Raw genomic sequence first — 15,285 nt, forward strand, 5'->3', positions numbered from 1 at the left:
CAGTTCTAGTTTGGGCCTGAGGGAGAAGGTGGGTGTTCACAGGGTCTCCACTCACAGATCGAGTGATGAGATCTAGAGGACCAAGACAAGGGTGTGACCCAGGGGAGAGGCGTGAAGGACGAGGCCCTCAGCCTGCCTCTAGTCTAGCCGGCTGTTGTATGCTAGCTGCAGTGTGATCCAGTGCAACTCACCTGGGTAAGAGACAGAAAGGGTTGTGTGGCCAAAGCCCTAATGAGTAATCAAGAGAGTTCACTTTCCCGGGCTTTCTCTCTGCAGAATCTATCGTGCACAGTGAGTTAGCGTGTGGTGGGGGCTGGTCAAGGATTCAAGAATTTCAGGACCCCACCAATTGCTGTCATATCTAGTGCACATACCTTGCATTAGATATTAGTTTAAATGCATTACTCATGCTACCTTCAATCTGTGATGCCCTGTGAGATAGCCGTTATGATCTCTATTTTACAGTAGAAGGACTGAGGTTCAGAGCCATTGACCAAACTACTCACTACCACACAGCAGAGGGCAGTCTGTGGTCAAACCCAGGTTTGTTTGCAACCAAGCCAAAACATCAAAGGACTGCCTTTTGTGCTCTTCCTAATCTCACTGTCTGGCTCTAATAGTAAAAATGAATGAAAGAACACAAAGCAAAATTCAATCTTCATTATTTATCTTTTTCATATTTCATCCTCACACTCAGGTTCACATTGTGAAGTGCAAATGGTCACGATCCTTTTTGTGAACAATTCATTTTCATTTCCTTATTAATGCATTTATTTTGTTCACTTCTCTGACTAGAAAGAATTGTTTTGAACTCCACATTCCAATACTAAATTTCAGCTTTTAAAGGTGAGTAATTAAAACTTCCATCATCAGTCATTCTTTATTTCAGATTCACTGGTTAATCCTTAAACACCGCCCTTTGGAGTTCTGCTAAAGAAAAATGGCATTTTGGCTTCAAATTTAGAGCCAAGATGGGGTCCATTCAAGTGAGGTTCTCACCCCCCATGCAGGGGCATCGCTCTTGCTGTGGACTCTTTGTGCAATGTGTATTGCGTTCTGTTCTTACAGAAAAACACCATGAAAGATCACACCCATGAAAATGCGGTCCCGAGAACAACGCAGCTTCTTGTTCCCCAGCTGAATTCACCTCGGCTGCTGTCTTACAGTACTTTTATTCTCTGCTCAGACAACCGCTGGGGTGAACAAGAATATTACGCATCAAAGGTCTTCCGCTTTCCAGTCACTGCTGTGAAAGTGGACCATGTTTCAGTCTCTGTACAAAAGTTTCCTCTTCCTTCATTTGACATTTATTAACCACTACCACCCTCGCCCCACCCGGTGTGTGACCACTGTATTATGCCTGAGGCTTCAGCAAGTAGTACAGCATGTAACAGTAAGTCTTATAATTAGACTTTCCTAAGCCATAAAATTGATTTAAAGCCTTATTTTACATTTCACAAGGGAAACACTGTCACAGACTTAAATCAGGCAGGGAGACATCAAATCCTTGATACTGAACTGATGGTGGTGGGACACATCCTCATCTGTAAGCTGATTCAGGGGTGGACACACAGCTGCACAACAGGCACTGTCAACTCCAGGGGGCGCCATGCACATCAGCTTCAGTGTGACAGGCACCCCCTGGAGTTGGCCATGGGGCACCCTGCAGATGAGTTTGGACAGGTCGGTCATGAAACATCCTTTAATGAGAAATGAGTGACTCCTTAGGACAATGCCACAATTAAAAATCAGCAAGGCAGGGGCCAGCCCGGTGGCTCAGTGGTTAAGTTCGCGTGCTCCGCTTCTGCGGCCCAGGGTTTCGCTGGTTCGGATCCTAGGCGCGCACGTGGCACCACTCATCAGGCCATGGTGAGGCAGCATCCCACATGCCACAACTAGAAGGACCCACAACTAAAATGTACAACTATGTACTGGGGGGACTTGGGGAGAAAAAGCAGAAAAAAAAAAGGAAGATTGGCAACATTTGTTACCTCAGGGTGCAATCTTTAAAAAAAAAAAACAATCAGCAAGGCAAAATACTACAATATTAATGAGTATGAAACCTGATTGTCATAATTTCAAATCCTGGCCTATCTGTGTGATCTTTTGGGCAAGTTACTTAACTCCTCCAGGCCTCAATCTTGTCATTTGTAAATGGGTTAACAGCAATTTCTACTATGTAGGGTTATTATGAGGATTAGGTAAGTTAATATTTGTAAAGCATGTAGACACTGCCTGATACATAGCAAGCATCATATAAGTTTTTTTGTTAGAAAAACTCAAAAAAACATTTGATTGATCATCCCTTTGGTGCTTAGTAAAATTAAATATAAATCACATACCAAGATTGTCGATAATTTCCCCCTCCATTCTCAATTATTGAAGTGGTTATTGTTACTGAATGCTGTCACTTCAGATTAGAATAACTTTCTTTAATTATGTTTTACACATCTGTGAATACTTTTCGCATGCTCCACAGTCCTTTAAAAACAGAATGAAAACGAAGTAAAATTTTATACCAATTATGGGGATACACATGTGCAATGATGTTCTTTGCTGCACTGTTCCTAATAGAGAAAAATCAGAAACAACTTAGATGCCTATCAATGGAAGACTGGATAAATTGTGGCATATTCATAAAGCATGATAATCTTTGTTCAAAATAAATGAATTAGCTCTGCGTGAAACAATAGGGATACATTTCTAAAACAGTATTAAGCATAAAGAACCCTAGAAGAATGACATGTACAATATATGCAATAAACTTTCATTTAAAGTCTAAAAACATGCCGAAGAAACTTATATACTATTTTGGATACATTCATATGTAGAAAATGTGTAACAAACATGAGCATGGAGGATACACAACAATATCAGGATCATGATTTGAGGAAGGAGGGAAAGGAATGGAATCTGGCAAGAGCAGAAAGGGGGCTTCAATCTCATCTGTAACATTTTGTTTCTCAAAAGAAAATCTGAAGCAACATGGCAAAATGTTAACGTGTATTAAATGAGATTGGAGGTTACCTCATTACATTTTTCTCTAATCTTTTTATTTATATTTGAACATATTGATAATAAAAATAATAATTAACAGAATGCAGTTAAATGGCAAACAGTAATTTTAAAGTTTCCACCCATGGATTTTATTGCTTCTTCTAGTTAATTAAAAAAAAAAAAAGAATTTCAAACATTAACATACCAACAGTTGTGCTGGTGTTTCTTATGAATGGCCCTATTTCATGAGGTTTAGGAGTGCTTTGGCACAAGGGCTCTAAAGAATGTATTTTCATTATTCTAGAAAGAATTTTAATGGCCTGTTGTACATGAGTGTCAATGAGAGTCATGTAGACAAATCCCTAAGCAGTTGTTTTAAGAGCATTTTTTGCTCAGCCAAAAAAAAACCTGCTCTTGGGGCTGGCCTGGTGGCGTAGTGGTTAGGTTTCTGCACTCTACTTCAGCCCCCTGGAGTTTGTGGGTTGGGATCCCGGGTGTAGACCTGCACACGGCTCCTCAGGCCATGCTGAGGTGGCGATCCACATGCCAAATAGAGGAAGATTGGCACGGATGTTAGCTCAGGACAATCTTCCTCAAGCAAAAAGAGAAGGATTGACAACAGGTGTTAGCTCAGGGCCAATCTTCCTCACCAAAAAAAAGCACTCTCTTGCCTTCCTGGATAATTCTGCTAAGCAAGCATATTGTATGTTTTCATGTGTTTCAAATGAAACAATGTGGAAGCATTTATTTTGGGTGTTTTGCTTTGCAAACCTTTTCAGCAGAAGAGCAAGGAAACTAATCATTCCTTTGAATCTATGTAATGAATTACATTTTGAATATGTGATTGATTGGTGCACCACGACCCAGATTTTCAGTGTGACAGATTAAGATGCTGCTGGTGTGTTCTGAGTTTGGTAATTCTCTGTTCATTGTGTAAATTAACTGGGACAATGACCTGTGACTATAAAATTGCAGCTTTGCGGTTAAATATGCCATCGACCTTTTTATGTCCTGTGCATAGTGTATTAAGTCTAAAATGGTCACCAAATTAATTTTGTCAGATGTTGTCTACATTCTAACTAGAAAACAATTTTTGTTGTCTGGAACATGAATGTTTACAGTAGATATATTTTAAGTACCTCAATTTCAATGCTATTTAGCATTGCTGAGATTATTAAACATGAAATTTATTCATATATTCTGTATTATTTATTGACTGCTCACCACGTCCTGTTGCATCCTAGAGATAAAGTGATGACCAAGACAATGCCACTCTCTTCAAATTGTTAATAATCTAATGAGTAATAGAGTCAAGAAAACAGATCATTATAATACAGTGGGATAAGTCCTGTATGCGGGATAAGCAAAGGGTGCTAAAGGAATACCTTACAGGGAAACCCAACCCAGTCTAGGAAGAGCAAGGTGAGAGATCAAGGAAGGCTTCCTGTCCTTAGTGTCTATACTGATTCTTCATGTGGAGACTGGAGGAAGAATAGTCCCAGCAGGGGAATCAACTCATGGAAAAGCCCAGAGACGAGAGAAGAGAAAGCATACTTTGGAACAAACGTTTGGGTTGTTTCTTTGGTATGAAGAGTCGTCACTGCTCTGTGGTTATCTGTCTCTGGAATTCCTAGCCCAAGTCATCCTGAGGATGGCCATTGGACATCAACTATCTGAAAGTCCTAGATTTGATCCTCAACCTGATGCCCAGGCCCCACCCAAAACTAATTAAATCAGAATTTCTAGGGGCTGGTCCCAGACATTGGGATTTTAAAAAATCTCCAGAAGATGTGAATATTCAGTCAGGTTGAGAATCACTAATTTACGAGATAAATCCTGAGAGGTGTGTTGATTTATCAAATATGCAGGCAAGTAAAAAAGGCAGAAATGCTGGGCAAGGACATTGCAAAAATGAGCTGGCTGTGAAGAAATGACCTTGGGGATCATATCCACCAGCTATGAATCTAAGTGCCAAACAATAAGTGTGACTCATGTTCTAGAATTGGCTCATGACATACTCAGATAGATAGCACTTCACAGGTTTTTCAGTTCAATTATTTGTTTATTCCCAAACTAGCTAACTCTTACCCTATGTCGGTATGCTAGGTGCTGTGGGCACATGTATGAGTAAGACATTTGATGTCTTACACCCCAGAATTCCCTGTCTAGTGAAGAGACAATTTCTGAGTAATCACAATCATGTGAAAGGACTATACAGAGCTGGGTACACATTGCCTTGTTGAGGCATGGTGTCAGACAAAACAGCAGAGAATAGCTCAATTTTGAAGAAGGAACAGGAGCTAGCAATTCACTGAGAGAGAAAGTTTTAGTGTGCTTAGAGCAAAGGATGTGAGAAGCGTGGCATCAAAAGTGAGGCTAGAAAACAGGGTTAGCTACTGGAGGTCAAGAGACCTCTCCCTCCTTGTACTAACAAGCCACAGCCCACACTCTGCCATTCTCTATGTAGCTGGAAAACTTTGTTTTCACAAGTCTCCAAAGGTTAAAAAGATCACCTTATGTGATAGTCATTGGAATAAGACAAAAGGTATAAATCAGGAATTCAAAGTTCTGCGAGTGGCCCAGAGACAGGTGAGGATGTAGAGTCTGTTATGGTTTTGAGGAGCAGCCAAAGCACAGCTGTAGTATTGGATATGCGTCACTTGGGTAGCCAGCCTCTAAGATGGTCTCCAATGATCCCTGTCTCCTACTATTCACATTCTTATGAAATCCTCTCCCTTGAGAGTGTGGGCTGGACTGACTTACTCTCTCCTAAAGAATAGAATAAGATAGAAGTGTCATTTCTGTTATTAGGTTATTAAGAGAGACTGTGGCTTCCATATTAAGTTTTCCCTCTCTCTCTCTCTCTCTCTCTTTTTTTCTCCCTCCGCCTTTCTCTCTTTCTATCTTGAATTTCTCATCCTCGGAGGAAACTAACTGCCATGTTTTCAGGCAGCCCTGGGGAGGGGCCCTTGTTGTGAGGGATCAAAGTCTGCCAACAACCGTGTGAGTGAGCTTGGAAGCAGATTCCCAGTCAATCTTTCAGATGAGACTGCACCCATGGCTGACACTTGGCTACAACTTAGTGAGAGACCTTGAACCAGAGGCATTCAATTAAGCTGTGTCCGAATTCTTGACCCACAAAAACTATGAGATAATAAATATTTTTGGTTTTAAGCAGCTGTATTTTGGGATAATTTGTTATGCAGCAATAGATAATGAATACAGTCACCATTCACCCAGGATTTCTGCATATTCCACATCCTCTATGAGGACCTCACAGGTTGGCTACAGAGAGCTATTATTATTAATAATGATGCTTCCCCCTTGAGAAATAAGGTTTATTTCATGCTTGAAAGATGTAAAAATAAAGATGAAGAACTAAGGGATTTAAAGTCTATTCTGATGCTATCAGCTTAAGAGGCAAAATGGTGGAGATTACAGTTGTGGGCAGTATTAAGACCATAGTGCTATGGCACTCCTTTCCATCTGAGGGTGATCCCCATCTTCCTCTCTCTTCCCATCACCCACACACCACCAGAGTGTAATGTTCAAAGCATTTAATGTCCAGCACTCAGGATGGCATCTTGGAGCCTTACTACAGATCTGCTGCCAAGCATAGACTTTGTCCATTTGGCTACCCTCTTTCATTACTATCTTACCACAATAGAAACTTAAGAAGATTTGGACTTTTATGTTTACGCAGGCTTTCTGGCACACCTTTCCTTTCGTTTTTACATTATGTAAATTTTTTCTTCAAATGTTCATGAGAAAATGTTTCGCATAGTGAATCAAAAACCTGCCCAGTCTTTGTTTGGCATAGAAACCAATCTGAAGGACTGAAACCTACAACGAAGACTATTAGCTAAGTAAAAACATGTCAGTCCTTGGGGCTGGCCCCGTGCCCAAGTGGTTAAGTTTGCGCGCTCTGCTGCAGGCCGCCCAGTGTTTCATTGCTTCGAGTCCTGGGCGTGGACATGGCACTGCTCATCAAGCCAACTATGTACCGGGGGGCTTTGGGGAGAAAAAGGAAAAAAAAAATCTTTAAAAAAAAATTGTCAGTCTTTGACACATTGATTCATTTCTTTAATTAAACATTTAATAAGATATGGTAAATATAATACTATAATATTTTAGAATCCTTTTAAATATACAGTTTATTACGTGTTCAGAACCTAACCCATTTCTTCCTAACTTTGTAACACAGGAGAAGAAAACCTCCTGGCAATTTTACGACGAAGATGGTGGAAGTACATGATCCTGGGACTCATAGACCTGGAAGCAAATTACCTGGTGGTCAAGGCCTACCAGTACACGACTCTGACCAGTATCCAGGTACTGATGACTCTTCTTCCCTTCTCAACTGCCTTAGTTTCCAGATGTAGTTTACTTAAAGTTTAGTCACTTGGGACTCTGAATATTACTCTATAAGTTTTGCACCAAGAAGGAAATTGGCAGTATAAAAATTAACTTGAACTTTATTTCTATGTTTTATTAATTTTTCTTAATTTGTGTAATTGGACATCTGTTTCCTCTTTGTTCTTAATACACCACAATAACCATTGACAACATAGGAAAATAATTTGTAGCTATGAATACTGGTAACTAATCTTATGTCAGTAGAAGAATTATTAAAAAACATAAAAATAAATCTATTTTAGTCACAACTTATAACATTTTAGAATATGTTAATGGACTTTGATTAAGTAATCAAAGTGCTTAATAATCTTTTAGCTTCATTTAATGTGGAGATTTAGCAAACTGAAGGAATAGAATTTTTCCTAAAGGGAAAAGATTTAAATTCCTGAAACATGTTATGCATGAAGATAGCCACTGTGTCCTGCCTCCCTCTCTTTTTCTTTCCTGCACATGCATACACACACACACACACACACACACACACACACGTGCATATAATTGAAAGTTTAACTTAGGTTTTCACAATTTTCACCAGCTACCACTTGTATTTCTCATTGCACATAAATAATAAGTTTGACTTTTTTGTTTCGTCCTATTTCTCTTTTTATGGCAATATTATGAATTATAATCATTCCAAAGCTCCAGGATGAAAACAAAACATTGTTCACATATTAGACTTTACTTAGACTTGATACTTAACAACATTCCTGTCACCCTAATAATTCGCTTAGAAACAATAATAACAAATATGGAGAAGCAAACAGGCAAGCACAGCACGTGAATAAATTTGTATCTAGATTGAATGGAAAGCTGTCTAAACCAGATTTGGATGGGGCTCCATGCTTCTTCCTGCAAGCCCAGTGAGAGACAGAAAGGATGCCTGCCCACAACCCGTGAAGAGAAGTCCAGAGCTCTATTCCGATTGGACCACACTGATGGCAGGGGAATGCTGTGTGCTAATTGGCTTAGACCTGGACTCCCTGAACCAATACGGAAAGAGATTTCTCTGATTGGTTTAGACAAATGTTTCTCAATGGGAGTACTACTGGCATTTTGGGTGGGGTAATTTTTCAGGATGTGGGTTCGTTTCCTACTTTCTCCATCATCTAGCACTTCTAGGCCCTGCCCACTAAACGCCAATAGTATCATTTTCAGCCTTCGTAACAACCATAAGTGTCCCCATGGATTTCCAAATGCCCTCTAGCAGAGAGGAACCATCTCTGGTTGAGATCTCTGGCTCACCAATCAGCACACGCTCCTGGAGTCAGGGTGGGATCAATCCCACGCAATCACATATCTGTCACTCATTGAGGGCAAGGTGAGGTGGATGGATGCTGGGAGGACAACTTCAATGCCTCTACACCCAGCATAACTCCCCCCTTGCTTCAACCAGCCCCACAATGACAACAGATATCTCTCTGTCTCCTGGACTCCCATGACACTTGTTTTTAGCTCTGTCTCTATAATCCATCTTACCTAAGAATGAGGTTTGAATCTTTCCATCTATTCCAGCAAGCTGTGAGCTCTTTCACAGCAGGGCTGATTTCTTGTTCACGTTTGAACCTCTAGTACCTTGTAGAAAACCCAGTACATGCTAGGTACTCAATCAATGTTTAAAGAAGTTAATTAAATTGCATTGATTTCCAGTATTTTAGGGCACAGAAATTCCCAGCAGTTCTATACCTAAATGTAGAGGCCTCTGGAATGTCTATACAGATTTGGTGGGAGAAGGAAGAGAGGAATGTGAGCTTCATGGCAGAACTGGGTCCAGTAGCCCGGAGTCAAAAATTATACATAGCCCCAAGGGAGAACGAGGAGGAGACTTCCCCCTTTGGAACAGAGTTGACTTTGGTTTTTTATGCTAAGCATTGAAAAGTCACAACCAATTGCTGGTTTCTTACTCTATGGGGTATTTTAAAAATTTTTTTTAATTTTGAATTTTTTTTTCTGAACAGGGACAATTTATTCTTAACAACTGGTCACCTTATCCTCAGGTGTTTAATTCAACCCATGTTATATACCACTGTCCAAATCCATCCTTCCTCTCTCAAATTAGCTGCTTGACACAGTGTGTAGCATTGCATTCTATGAAAAATTTTAATTCTATAGTAAGACAGAAAAATGATAATTCCGCTGAAGTATCACTTGGTCCTCGTTGTTATTTACTGAGCAAGGGAGAGGAGGAAGTGAAAAAGTAAGTTGGATCTAACAGTTCTAGAACCATTTTGCCACCTTCAACAACTAAGCCTGTTAAATAATAATAAATGGTCAGAACAGAAGGCATTTGCTCTGGGGACCATGTCTGTACTGCTGTTTAGTAATTTAATTCTGTTTACTCATTGCAAATGGGTGGAATTAACAAGGACCAATGATGACTTTCCCTTGTTTCTATAAATATTAACTGAGCACATAATATGTGCTCAGCCTTGAGCTTTTACTCATATTAATCATTAAGGAAAACACCTTAATTAAGCATCTGAGAAATGCGCTAGTTACTGAAGGTGATGGAAAGAGAGATGAATGAGCCTTGCCCTCCGGGAGCTCATGAACTAAGGGGATAAGAGGCACAGTCTATTGACTGCAGCACCAAGTATAGGAAGAGAGCAGATACCCAGGTGCTACAGTTTTCAAAAAAGGCAGAGATGATGTTTATTTCCAAAGGCAAAAATGTATCCATTCAGATGAGTTTGTAAGGTTGGGTAAAATGTGGAGAGGATAAAATGTGGGTATGGCTTTACACATGGAATTAAGTGCATGACTGGAGCATGGAGGCAGCAGATGCAAGGAATATGATTGGAGAATAAATTTTCCAGTTTGATTCATCCAGTCACTTAAAAAATAACTACTGAATACTTCTGTCTTTAAGACAGTGTATTGGGTGGTAAACATACTTGTGAGCAAAAATAAATACTGTCTGTATTTTCATGGAGCTTCCAGTCAAATGGAGAAGGCAGCCTTTGATCAATTCACCAAACAAATGGATGTATAATTATAAGCAAGGAGAAATGTTCTAAAGGAAAGCAACACAGTTCTATGAGAACATTTGTCAAAACTATCTGACCTAAACTGGACGAGGTTGGGGAAGATTTTCCTAAAAACCTGATGGTGGAACTGAGATCTAAAAGAGGAGTGGAAGAGGTTGAGAGGGAAAGAGGCCCAAGCGAAGAAGACAACATGCTCAAGGCCCTGTGGTAGGAAGAACCACGGCAAAGATGAGGTTGTGGACAATGTCATGTGGCTGGGCATGGAGAGTGAAGAGAAGAGTGGTACCAGATGGCCTGGGGATGGAGGCAGGGGCCAGACTGCAGGCGTCTTGACGGCCAGGTCAAGGGTTTGAGTCTTTAGGCTAAGTGCCATAGGGAGCTAAATTTGAGTTTTAAAGGCAACTCAGGCTCTGGTGTAGAGAACAGATTGAAGCAATAAGTGCTCATAAAGGAACAGAGGACGACAGAGCTGAAAAGTTAAGTTGGGGCCATATTGTAGGTGGCCTTCCATGCCGGGATGAAGAGCATGACTTAATTTTGTCAGTAAAAGAGAGCTGTGAAGGTTTCCAAGGGAAGATATGATAGGATGAGACTCAATAGCCCCTTTTTCAAAGCATTTTTGTTTTAACAAGACAGTCTTCATTAAGAGTTGGCGGAGCACCAAATACTGTTTTCTGATTCTCTTAAAAACGGAGATGGTAAAGCAAAAAGACGTGAAGAGCCCCTCCTTGCTTTATCTTCTTGTCCTTTCAATTCATTCATCAAACTTATGGTTAACTGTCACAAACAATTGATACATGAATCTTGAGAGGAAAACTATCTTTTTGAAATGATTATAGACTCAGGGAATTTCAAAAATATATAGTATTCTTTGGACTGTTCACACAGCTTTCCCCAAGGGTGACATTTTATATGACTTTAGTATAATGTCAAAACCAGATATTGACGCTGGTACAATACTGCTAACCAGACTCCAGTCATCCCCCCTTATCCGTGGGAGATGCATTCCAAGACCCCCAGTGGATGCCTGAAACTACGAATAGTACCAAATCCTATATGTACTACGTTTTTTTCTTTTACATACATACCTATGATAAAATTTAATTTATAAATTAGGCACAGTAAGAGATTAACAACAACTAATAATAATAAAATAGAACAATTATAACAATATACTGTAATAAAAGTTACCATAGATCTTAGCAACTTCAGCATGCAATTTTTTTTCTTTCCTTATTAATTCAAGAATTTCCACCTTTCCACTTAAAGGACGCACTTTACAGCTTCTCTTTGGCATATCCAAATTCCCAGCATCACTAGTCTTGCACTTTGGGGCCATTATTAGGTAAAATAAGGGTTACCTGAACACAAGCACTGAGATACCGTGACAGTCTGTCTGATAACCGAGATGGCTACTAAGTGACTGAGGGACAGGTAGTGTATACAGCATGGATGTGCTGGACAAAGGATGATTCGTGTCCCAGGCAGGATGGAGCAGGATGGCACAAGATTGCATCACACTACTCAGAATGGCACACAATTTGAAACTTATGATTTGTTTGTTTCTGGGATTTTCCATTTAATATTTTCAGACCATGGTTGACTGTGGGTAACTGATACCATGGAAAGAGAAATTGCAGATAAGAGGCACTACTGTACAGACTTTATTCAGTTTTCATACCTTTTTCCTTCACTCGTGTGTGTGTGTGTGTGTGTGTGTGTGTGTGAGTTCAGTGCAATTTGACCCTATGTATACGTTTGTGTAGCCACTATCACAATCAGAATAAAGAACTGTTCCATCATCACAAAGGAACTTCCTCGTGCTAGCCCTATAAAGTCATATCCATTCCACCATCCCCATCCCTGGCAACCACTCATCTGTTCTCCTATATAATTTTGTCAGCTGCAGAATTCTATATAAAATGGAATCGTACAATATTCAATCTTTTGAGACGGGCTTTTTTTCACTAAGCATAATATCCTTAAGTCTGTTCAAATCGTTGCGTATATCAATAGTTTGTACCTTTTTATTGCTGAGTAGTATTCCATGGTATAGATATCCCAGAGTGTGTTTAACCATCCACCTGTTGAAGGACACTTGGGTGTTTCCAGCTTTGGGCTTTTACAAATAAAGCTGCTATGAACATTCATGTGCAGGTTTTTGTGTTAACATAAGATTTCATTTCTCAGAGATAAATGCTCAAAAGTACAATTGCTGGATCATATGGAAAGTGCCTGGTTTTAGAACCTGTCAAACAACTTTTCAGTGTGTCTATACCATTTCACATTCCCACCAGCAAAGTATTAGGGATCCAGTTGCTCCCCATCCTCACCAGCATTTTGTGTTATTGCTTTTTTATTTAGTCATTCTAAAAGGTGCATAGTGATTGCTTCATTGTAGTTTTAATTTGCAATTCCCAGGTGGCTAATAATGTTGAACATCTTTTGGAAAAAACATTTTTTAATTTTGTCTTTATAGTCAGAAGCTAAAGAAAATTAACAATGGCAAAGGAGATAACATTTATTAAGGAAAAAGATGATGAAAGAGAAACAGGGAAGTGAAGAAACCCAGCCGTTTCCTTTATTAGAAAGTAAAAGGAGATTTATAAGGATTGTATTCTAAAGACACATTTGTGAGTTTGTATCTCTTGACTTGTAGAGAATGAATAGATTGTGCCTATGACTTTGAGACAGATTAGCGATGACATTTGGATAAATTCTAAAAGCCATGCTATTTTTATAACTGTGCTATATGAACCGTTTCAGTAGAAATATCAGCTTTACGACTTCTCGCCTAAAGATTATTCATCTTTCTTCAGCCATGTGGTACTAAAATGCAAACAGATGAAACTAGTGTTTCTGTGAAATAGGAAGAAAGCAGGTCTCTTCAAATATGATATTTGGTAATTAAAATTAACTCACATTGGAAACAATTTCCAGGACTCTTGCTGACAACCGTGCTGAGGGGTCTGCACCTCTAACACGTCCACTCCTGCACACAGTGCACATTTCAGAGTTCTTCCCATTCTTCAGGCAGTTTCCATCAGGAGCAAAGAACAGGAAAGAAATCCCTCCAGCCCTGATTATTTTATTTCTGCCCCACTCCTCTGACTTGGACATGTTAGCAGAGGTTAATACAGAATGAAAGCCAGCCTCCCTGATGTGCAGTGTGATATTAAGCCCAAGACTAATTCTCCAAGGCATTCACATGCAGCATATATGTGTAACACACACAACATGCTACAGCATACACATGCAACAGTTTGTCTCATTGCTTTACATAACTCTCCAGCCTTTCTGGGTCCACTCTTTCTGAATTTTTGGTAGGCTATGAATTGAGTTGTATCAGTACAGAGAAACGTTGGGTAGTTTGTGCCTTGTTGTGCTTCTCTGGAGTCTAAAGGTTAATCCATGTGAATAGATTAATAAATCTATACACTTGCCTTTATTGCTTAAAAAATGCCAATGCTGGGCCTGGCCCCCTTACCTGAGTGGTTAAAGTGCTGTGCACTCCACTTCAGTGGCCTGGGTTCGTGGGTTTGGATCCCGGGAACAGACCTACTCTACTCACCAGCCATGCTGTGGCAGTGTCCCACATACAAAAAATCAGAGGAGGATTGACACAGAGCTTAGCTCAGAGCTAATCTTCCTCAGGTGAAAAAAGAAGAGGATTGGCAATGGATGTTAGTGCAGGGAGAATCTTCCTCAGAAAAAAAAAAAGAATGCCAGCGCTATGGCTGGATGCTGGGGACACAACAGCTGATCAGACCTGAGCCCTGCTGTGGGCAATAAACAGCTACATTAACAATTAGAATACAGTATAGTAGCATGATGAAAAAAGTATGCATTCAGTTTATTGGAGACCCAGGAGAGAGGTACTTCTTACCCTCAGGATTCATGAAACTGTGGTCTCATAGTCAAGAAGTTATGACACACAAGAGAAAGTCACTAAACAGACTTTTTATTTGTAGCCAACCTGAATTTCCACCTCCGTGGATGTGCCCAGAGAGAAAGCTCGCCTATGCACATTAGAAGCAGGTCCCATGGGCTTGAGTTTACGATTATGAGCTCAGCTTTTAAAGCTGTCTTTCCTTCTTTATCCTTGCTGTTTTTACCTGTCCCTGGTGCAGGACTGTGGCAGTTTAATGACTATTCAAGAGATATTTTAAAGTGCATTTAAAGGCAAAGGCTTTTAAAAGCAGACAAAATTCTTATCGCTAATGGGAACATGATATTCTGAATCTCTTTCAGATTTCTTTTTTTTTTTTTTTAAAGATTTTATTTTTTTTTTTCCTTTTTCCCCCCAAAGCCCCCCGGTACATAGTTGTATATTCTTCGTTGTGGGTCCTTCCAGTTGTGGCATGTGGGACGCTGCCTCAGCGTGGTCTGATGAGCAGTGCCATGTCCGCGCCCAGGATTTGAACCAACGAAACACTGGGCCGCCTGCAGCGGAGCGCGCGAACTTAACCACTCGGCCACGGGGCCAGCCCCCCTCTTTCAGGTTCCTTAGATCTGAACTTCCTATTCTCATGACTGTGAAAATAACTTAAATATGTAGCAGTTCAATCTGAATATTTGATTGGGTGCTGCCTGGTTTTCTGTCAGGCGTTTGTCCAGATATGGGGTATAGACTTTGCCCATGATTGGAGGAGTACACTAAAACTATCTTCAGTCTCTCTTTAGTTCCATTACTATGCCCATCGTGAAGCCTATCTTTAAAAGTGTTCTGTAGAATTCCCTTCTACAGAAGGGCATTTTCATATTCTACCTCCATTGACTCTGATCTCCCAGATGCCATCAGGCAAAGCCACTGGAAAACAAGAAAGTGTCTCTCTCCCTTTTCTTCCACTGCATTCTGTGACAGCCATGCTTGCAAGACAGAAAAAAA

General features: G+C 40.1%; 1 protein-coding gene across 1 annotated transcript in view; it reads left to right on the forward strand.

Moving 5' to 3' along the window:
* Positions 1-15,285, forward strand: part of SLC35F1 (solute carrier family 35 member F1) — a 374,514-nt gene that overhangs the window by 287,472 nt on the left and 71,757 nt on the right. Inside the window, exon 3 of the mRNA XM_070559317.1 lies at positions 7,202-7,329. Coding sequence (XP_070415418.1) covers positions 7,202-7,329 — 128 coding nt within the window. The remainder of the gene's footprint in view (positions 1-7,201; positions 7,330-15,285) is intronic.

Source organism: Equus przewalskii, chromosome 9, assembly GCF_037783145.1.
Source record: "Equus przewalskii isolate Varuska chromosome 9, EquPr2, whole genome shotgun sequence".
Classification (NCBI taxonomy): Eukaryota; Metazoa; Chordata; class Mammalia; order Perissodactyla; family Equidae; genus Equus; species Equus przewalskii.